Source organism: Pseudomyrmex gracilis, unplaced genomic scaffold (genome assembly GCF_002006095.1).
Source record: "Pseudomyrmex gracilis isolate BER0280 unplaced genomic scaffold, ASM200609v1 scaffold_335, whole genome shotgun sequence".
In the NCBI taxonomy this organism is placed as follows: Eukaryota; Metazoa; Arthropoda; class Insecta; order Hymenoptera; family Formicidae; genus Pseudomyrmex; species Pseudomyrmex gracilis.
The window spans coordinates 1-9029 of NW_018020919.1; the positions used below are offsets into that span (position 1 = coordinate 1).

Genomic DNA, 9029 nt, shown 5'->3' on the forward strand with positions numbered 1-9029 from the left:
TGGCCGCTCTCAGGTTTCTCTCTGCTTATAGACACGGCTTCAGACAACTATCTTGAAGCAAAGATAATATCATCTACATGACGTCACATGTGGGCAAAGCAAAGGCGCGTTTATAGACGGCTTCAGATAACCGCCTTGAAGATAAGATAATGGATGAGTTCAGACAACTCAACAGTTGCACAACGGTTGAGAGATAATCACTTCTGATTGGATCATACTTTTGGAACCGAAGCAGATTTTGAAGAATAGTCCTATCATAAGTGATGATCTCTCAACCGTTGAGTTGTCTGAACGCACCCAATATCATCTACGAGGCCGCGTTTAGCCATTGCTGAAATGCCCACATGTGACGTCACGTAGATGATATTATCTTTGCTTCACCTCGACTCGTGGATTCATATCTACAGGCCGTGTCTATAAGTATATGGTCTAAGGTTTTGATTACCTTATATTACATGCTCCATATAGTATCCCCTACATTTAAATCCCTACATTTCCTATACAAGCTACTCCTGCCTAAACCAAAACAGTCAAACATTCCTCAAACACACTCCGTCTAATGAGTGTGCGCCGTCTGGTGGAAAGCTACTGCTCTCCCACCAAACACAAATCAGTCATAGAATGGCGTATGGACTAACCGTTATAGGTCCAAGAGCCACAAGCGCACCAAACCAAACCTTATATTACATGAGCATATATTGTGCGGAAAAGCGTAACGGAAAATTATAAAATATCAATTTTTAACAATATTTACTGATCAAAATGTTTGTATTCAATAGATAAACTAAAAAAATAAGCATATTAATAAAAATTGCAGTGAATTAAAAGAAATCAATTTTTTAAAATAAATACAAATATCTATTTGTTACTATATCGTTCCGGTTTTCCGCGTAATTGTGCTTTATGTAATATAAGGAGACACAAACCCGCGGAACAAGAGTTAAAATATTGTTAACGCGATTCCTGGCCATGTGGCAGAGATTCCTTCAGAGCCATCAAACTGCATCAAACGAAAAAAGAAGCCTTGTTAACGCGAATACAGTGTATTCTCAAATTTTGGAGCTGATTTAAAAAGAAAGCTCTATTAAATTTTGGAGCCGAAAAAGAAAACTTACATTATTACTTTATCTGATTATTTTAAATTACTTACTTTGATTATTGTAAAAGTGCATCATCGATCCAAACATCATGTTGATGATTATTTTGAAATATTATATTAATATTATATTAATATTATATTAATAAATATTATATTAATATTATAAATATTATAAATATTATAAATATTAATAAATAATATATTAATATTATATTGTATACTTATGTACTTGATACACACGGAAATACCGGATTCTGCTTTTCTGCTCAAACGTGCGGGAAGAAACAAACTCAATTCGCGGAAACGCGGAATCTAGTTACTATTTTCTACGTTCCGCGTTTCCGCATCCTCAGGGCGATGTCCCATTGAGCGGAAATCTATAGCGGAACGGAATGTGCGGAACCAGCTCGACCAATCGTAACCATAGAAAAAGCGAAGGAAAGAAAACGGAATGGCTATGATTGGTCGAGCTGGTTCCGCACATTTCGTTCCGCTATATATTTCCGCTCAATGGGACATCGCCCTCAGGATGCAGTGGTCTAGTTTCCACCGAAGCATTAATTCACACCTAATGCGACGTAGAATCAGATTTAAGTCGATGGAAACCTATCAAATTGCGCTGATTTCGCTTCCGCTTCGATCTATAAGTACTCTACTTTCAATGGAAACGAAACACTAAATTTAATCCGTACCGGAGTGAAACCGAATTGAGGGTTTCGGTGGAAACTAGACCAGTGTTGTTGCGAAGTCGCGTTTTCGCGCATGCGCACTGCGCTGCTAGAAGAATGCAGTAATGTACATACATATATATGCACGTAAATGAGGGGCACTAACATGTACAGTTTTGGCAGGATCTCGCGGTAGGGACTGAGAAGGTTAAAGAGCGTAGGATAATTATAATTATAATAACTATGATTATAATGATATTACTAATTATTTTTGTTGCTGAGCTTATTTGTTTTAGATACGTGCCTCGAAAAGAAGAGATTTTGTGATTTATATATATAATTTAATATAATAATATAATATAATGTAATTGTTTATGTATATAATCGTAAATATTTTTTGTAGTTATTTATAATAATTTCTTATAACTTACTATATATTTTATATTATATTCTTTATATTCTGTTATATATTATTACATTACTTAAATATTCAGTTTTGTTAAAATAAAAGAATGTATTTTTGTTTTTTTGAATACTGCTAAGGTTTTTGGCAGTTTCCCTTATCTTTGCAACAAATGTTGGTATTCGTGATTTCTGCCAAATAAAATATTAAATTAAATGTTATTTCTATGTTTATTTATTTCTATTGTCTTTAAATCCTATCTTCTTAATATTTTTTTATTTAAATGTTATTAAAAAACTAAACAAATAGTATTAAAACACACTCCACGTGTTAATTATGAAAAATTATTTAGTTCTTTACAGAACCTTAATAATGTCTGAGTTAGTACGGCAGTAATGCTACATTTAAAGGCGCATGCGCGAAAACACAGCTTTTATGGCTGCGGTCCGTTTCATGCTTAAGCGCACATTTATCTATAGTATACGTGACATATACTACAGATAAATGCGCGATTAAGCATGAAACGGACCGCAGCCTATGGGAACCTAATTGGCTGTACAGTACGCATACGCGAAAACGCGACTTCGCAACAACACTGACTTTTCTTAGGAGTGAGTTTGTACCCCCTGCCAATATCTTTCTGACGATCTGATGCATACTTCCTACGTGGTATCATCATCTGTCTGATGAGTGTATACTTAGTTGCAACTATTCCGCGGTATGTAAAAGTAACACATGTGATATCAGAATGCGCTGAAATCTTAAAAAATTGTCAGATAAATATCTATATATACGTATATACATAACATCTACATCTGTACGTACCATATACATATATATGTACATTTCAAGGTAAATATATAAGAAAAAGATGAGAAAAATACATTAAATTAATCTGATGATGGATCTTTATAATTTTGATAGAAGAAATATATCTTGTGTTTTATCTATTGCAGATGGCAAAGAGAACACAACCAGCTTGGAATTTACCAGAAAGGAAGGATGCCACTGTGCTTCGTTTGTATAATAGTTTGACCAGAGAAAAAGAAATATTTGCTCCACAATTTGGAAATCGTGTATTGTGGTACAGTTGTGGACCTACTGTTTATGATGCTTCCCATATGGGTCATGCAAGGTAAAACCAAAATTTGATATTTTCAGTAATTATATAATATTTACATTTGTTTTTATAAAGCATTCATAGTGAGAATACATGATTGAAATACATTTATATGTATAAATATGTTTTTTCTTTTATAGATCATATATATCTTTTGATATTCTACGTCGTGTATTATCAGACTATTTTGGATATGATGTTTTATATGTAATGAATATTACTGATATAGATGACAAGATTATAAAAAGAGCAAGACAAAATTATTTATATGAACAATATGTGAAAGAAAATCATAATCTTAACAGTATATTAGACGATGTTAAAGAAGTAATGTTCACTTTGGAAAATACTGTAAAAACTGCAACTGATCCAGATAAAAAGTGTATGTTAGAAAAGATGCTGTGCAAAATAACAAAAGCTATTGAAACCCTAGAAAAAGCAGTTGTGAAAAAAGATGAAAAGATTGTTTTAGAATCTCAAGAAGTAGGTGTAGTACTTACCTTAAAAGAGAATTTATGTGTGTGTGTGTGTGTTTGTACAATTAATTCTCACAGAGATATATAATTTCTATTTAGGCATTGTTAAAAGAAGCTAAAGATCCTTTATCTGACTGGTTAGATAAAATAAAAGGCAGTACTATCACAGAGCATTCAATATTTACTAAGTTATCACAACACTGGGAATCGGAATTTCATAAAGATATGGATGCTTTAAATGTATGATGTAATATATTACTAAACATTTAAGTTTTTCATTTTTAAGGTAGAGAGAATTGGTAATTGTAATTATTAGTATATTTCACGATTTGCTTAGGTATTAAGACCAAATGTATTGACAAGAGTTAGTGAATACATTCCTGAAATAATAGCATTTGTGCAACGAATAATAGATAATGGACTTGCTTATGAAAGTAATGGATCGGTATATTTTGACGTAAACAAGTTTGATAAACAAGCAAAACATTCTTATGCTAAACTTGTACCAGAAGCCTATGGTGATACATCAAGTTTACAAGAAGGAGAAGGTATGCATTCAACTTCTATTCCTCATTCTTGGTTTTAGACTTATCGTATTTTCTAAATTATTTTTGTGAAATTTGTTTTGTATCAGGCGACTTGAGTGTTACGGAAGATAAACTTTCTGAAAAGAGGTCGATAACAGATTTCGCACTTTGGAAAAGCTCGAAAGCTGGTGAACCTTGGTGGAACAGTCCTTGGGGCAAAGGACGCCCTGGATGGCATATTGAGTGCTCAGTTATGGCATCCGCTATCTGCGGCGAGAGCTTGGATATTCATACGGGTGGTGTAGATCTGAAATTTCCACATCACGATAACGAGCTCGCTCAAGCGGAAGCATATTTTGATAATTCACACTGGGTCAGGTATTTCCTGCACTCTGGTCATTTAACTATAACCGGATGCAAAATGTCGAAATCGTTGAAAAATTTTGTAACGATACAAGATGCCTTGAAAAAGCATTCAGCGAGGCAGCTTAGGCTTGCATTTCTTTTACATTCATGGAAAGATACGTTGGATTACAGCGATAATACTATGAACATGGCTATACAATACGAAAAATTTCTTAATGTGAGTACTTAATGTGTGTGTATATTTCTATTTTACATCTTATTAATACTTATATTTTTATATATATATATATATATTCTTCTATATTAATATTTATATTTTTTGTAGGAATTCTTTTTAAATGTAAAATGTATTATTAGATCTTTGGGAACAAAGACTACTATTAATAGTTTTACTAAGTGGTCTGATTCTGAAATAGAACTTAATAAAAAATTTCATTTTTCTAAGCATTCTGTACATAAAGCATTATGCGGTAAGAACTTTTTGATACAACACAAATCTTATATTACTTGCATTTTTATCACATATGCATACAGTATTAAAGAAATGTATAATGATTATAGACAATATTGATACAAGATCTGTTCTCGACATAATACGGGAGCTTGTAACGAATTGTAATCTATATATGAGCCAAAAAAAGAATCCAAATACACTTCTTCTCAGGGATATTGCTGTGTATATCACAAAAATATTTATCGTTTTTGGAGCTATTTCTTCCTCGTACGATTTGATCGGGTTCCCAATCGAAGATGAAGCAGTTGGTGCAAATGTAAGATTAACACGGTAAAATGTTGAATTTCTTTTATATTAGAAAATGTACATGCAAATAGTTTATATATGTACATTTGTTACGATCAGGTTGAAGATATTGCTATGCCATATCTTGAAATTCTGGCGAATTTCCGTGAAAAAGTCCGCGGTTTTGCAAAGACTCTGCAGGCGAACGATATTCTGCAAGAATGCGATAGATTACGCGACGATATATTGCCAAACGTTGGAGTGCGATTGGAGGACACTAACGAAGAAGTTCATTGCAAAGTAAAGTTAGTTAATAGAGAAGAATTGTTGAAGGAAAAAGAAGCTAAAAAGAAACTAGAACTTGAGAAATTATTGGAAAAAGAAAAGAGAAAGGCAGAAACTGCTGCTGCAGCTGCTGCAAAGGAAGCGCAAAAGAAAATTCCGCCGAGCGATATGTTTAAATTAGAAAAAGACAAATATTCTCAATTTGACGATAAAGTAAGTGGCTTATTCATATCACTAACACTTATGTGTTATTGTTTATATATTAATTTTTTTATATACTTATACGTCTTGTTTTAATGCAGGGATTGCCAACACATGATATCGAAGGTAAAGAACTTAGTAAAGGTTTACTCAAAAAATTACAAAAGTTACAACAAGCGCAAGAAAAAAAATATAACGAATATTTAGCTACCGTACAGAATGGTTGCTTATAAAAGTTGATGTAAGAACAATAATTACTCAATGTCATTTATAAGCATACTATATTGCGTGCGAGATGCTTCGAAAACTTAGAACATATATGCTGGAAGGGGCATAGCCTATCTGACATATGTAACAAAAGTGTCCGCAACATCTATCTATCCTTGTCTGCACAAAATCTGTCAATGCGCTTGCGTGAGAGGATAACTGACTAAGAAAGTATATATGTGTATGTGAAGGTATATATATGTTCTACATAGCTTGTCATATGTGGACATACAACATAATCGACACTTGCGTATTGCGGTACCATGTACAGACAAGGATAGATGTTGCGGACAACGGCAAGTTAGCTATGCCCCTTCCAGTATACATGTTCTAAGTTCGAAAACTGTTTCATTTATTGTTCCTACAAAAAGAATAATGGTTCTTACACTTTAAATGATTTATTCGAGTATTTACATTGAGCGATAGATTTAAGATAACATGGTCTCGATTAGTCATCGTATTTTCAAAGAACTTCGTATATTCACTTAAAAAAGAAGAATACTTCTAAAAAAAATTAATGTTACATTTAATACATACAAAAAGCCAATAAAGAGCCAATACTGATTGTCTATTGCGTAACTTGTTTGTTGTACAAAATAATACAGAAGATAAAATGTATTATGTATTATTATGTATTATATTGCATATTGGCTCTTAATATGGCCTTTTTTATTTATTATATTTAATAATTGAAGGAAATTAACATTAAACTATCTAAAGTGATTTAAAAGCTTCAATAGACTGATTCGATTTCAAAATCGCAATATCTGATTACGATTGAGTATTTCCATTGCTTTCGCATCATTATTTTGTCATCTATTTATTTTAGTCGCAATTTCTATATTTATTAAATTATTGTAAATTGAAAATAAACATTTGTAAATCATCGTTGTCTTTAACATCATTTTTTCGAAGTATATTCATACTCATCGTATAATAGAACACATATACAATAAAACATAACTTTATACATAAAATAAGTACTGTAGTTTCAATTATTCCTTCATTTTTTTCAGTATTATCCATATATATATACATACATTTTTATATATATGTATATACACAATGTAAAAAACACTTTGAAACTTGACATATGTACACGTTTACATATATCAGCATATCGTGCGATGCGATTCGAAACTTGTCGAACAAAATAAATGTTACATGTTTTCACTTTGCCGGATGAATTTTGACGCGTGCGATGTTGTCCATTATTAAAACATAATACCCCTTTCATAACGAGTGAGCGTGAAACCGACATACAGTGACAGCTACATAAATGCGAAGGCGATATAATGCTCGACTCTGCGGCGTAGAGCGAGCCGATATTCATCCCATATTCAAAAGCAGTGAAAACCCGAAGCATGTACGAACGGGTCGACCTGTCAGTTGCTTTTCCAACTTGCCATAAAATACGCATCGTGCCCGATAATAATGATGTTCAGCTCCGAAAACTCGGAATATAATCGGGAAAATGTTCTCCGCGCCCGCTCTCTCTCTCTCTCTGGATTATAAATTATGTTTCCGGAATAGAAACGAAGCTCTTCAGAGAAACAACCGCGTGGAACTCCCCGCTGAAACATGTTCATTCTTAATCAAGAAAGTTTAATGCGATATCCCGTCGCATTCGATTGATATTTGTGTCATCGCTATTGTATCGTTCTATTTTCATGAATTACAGCAACATTGTGTGGTTTGAGCGCGCAGTTTGAGTTTAATTTTTTGTAACTCTGTATAGAATCACTTGTTTTTTGAAACGTTATTTTGTCATGGAAAAAATCGAGAAGTTTCACTTGTGCTAATATCAAGTCCATCTGTATAATTGGAACAAATCAAATAAAAAGTTATCGAATCGTTACGATATGATACTAATTAATTTATATCATTCTCTTATATACTTATTTCAATTAATAAATACAATAAAAAAAGTAAACGTTATTTATTCATTAATTATATATTTTTTTAACTTTAGCAGCTTTGCGAAGATAAGCGATACTGCAAGAGTAAGTAACAGTAAGTTCTGTGTGTTTGCACATTTATATATATTATGTATATTGTAAAACAATTTCTCTGTGGTTTCAGAATACTCGTCTCATATATATACATATACATTACATACACATATACATGTTATATACACACGTACAGAAGATGTCAATATGTAATTTCGCTTGTCGATCAAATCGTGATTACTCGTGCATCGTAAACTGTGTTAATATATTAACAGCTGCAACATAATTGCGTACCTACTTGCGCACCAGATGGTCAAGAATATACTCGCGATTATTATGGACGAAAAGATCAAAAGTAATATGAAGAAATAATTTGTTGTTGCAATGTGTGTGAAGTCTTGCTACAAACAATTTACTAAATATAAAATTAAACGCATTGCAATAATTTTCCTTTTTTCTTTTTCTCTTTCTTTCTTTTTCTTTCTCTTTCTGTTGTGTGTGTGCGCAAATCTTTTATTTAAAGTTTATTTAAGATTTTTTATCATATTACCTTGAATTTAATCTCTATACCATATAGAGATTAAATTCAAGGTTTAATTTCTAAAAGAAAAAACAACGCATTATGTGAAAAAAGTATTAAAACAACCCACACAACAAAAACTCTATTAGACGTCGACAGCTCCAAGCGACATCTAATAGATGTCCAATGGATGTCTGGATGGATGGATGTCTGTGTGGGAAGTTGTTCGCATCATAGCAAGAAACTATTTACATGTCAAAAGTAAGGTTTTTATGCCAATAACGCGATATCTTAATATATCAAATAAAACATTTTATTGAGCTAATATTATACATATGTATGTACGTATATATATGTATATATATATATATATATATATATATATATATATATATATATATATATA

The 9029-nt window shown here is 32.2% G+C and overlaps 1 protein-coding gene across 2 annotated transcripts; it reads left to right on the plus strand.

Annotated features, from left to right (window-relative positions):
• The first annotated feature begins 2736 nt into the window (after positions 1-2736).
• LOC109860141 (cysteine--tRNA ligase, cytoplasmic) lies at positions 2737-7039 on the plus strand. 2 transcript variants are annotated; one of them, XM_020439021.1, is made up of 10 exons: positions 2737-3022; positions 3127-3305; positions 3431-3773; positions 3866-4006; positions 4104-4314; positions 4401-4876; positions 4985-5129; positions 5221-5429; positions 5519-5896; positions 5986-7039. In XM_020439021.1, the coding sequence occupies exons 2-10, from the start codon at positions 3127-3129 to the stop codon at positions 6115-6117; spliced, it is 2214 nt and encodes a 737-aa protein (XP_020294610.1). In that variant the 5' UTR covers positions 2737-3022; the 3' UTR covers positions 6118-7039. The 2 variants fall into 2 exon arrangements, with proteins under 2 accessions (XP_020294610.1, XP_020294611.1); XM_020439022.1 differs by having other exon boundaries at positions 2737-2888.
• Positions 7040-9029: the final 1990 nt, after the last annotated feature.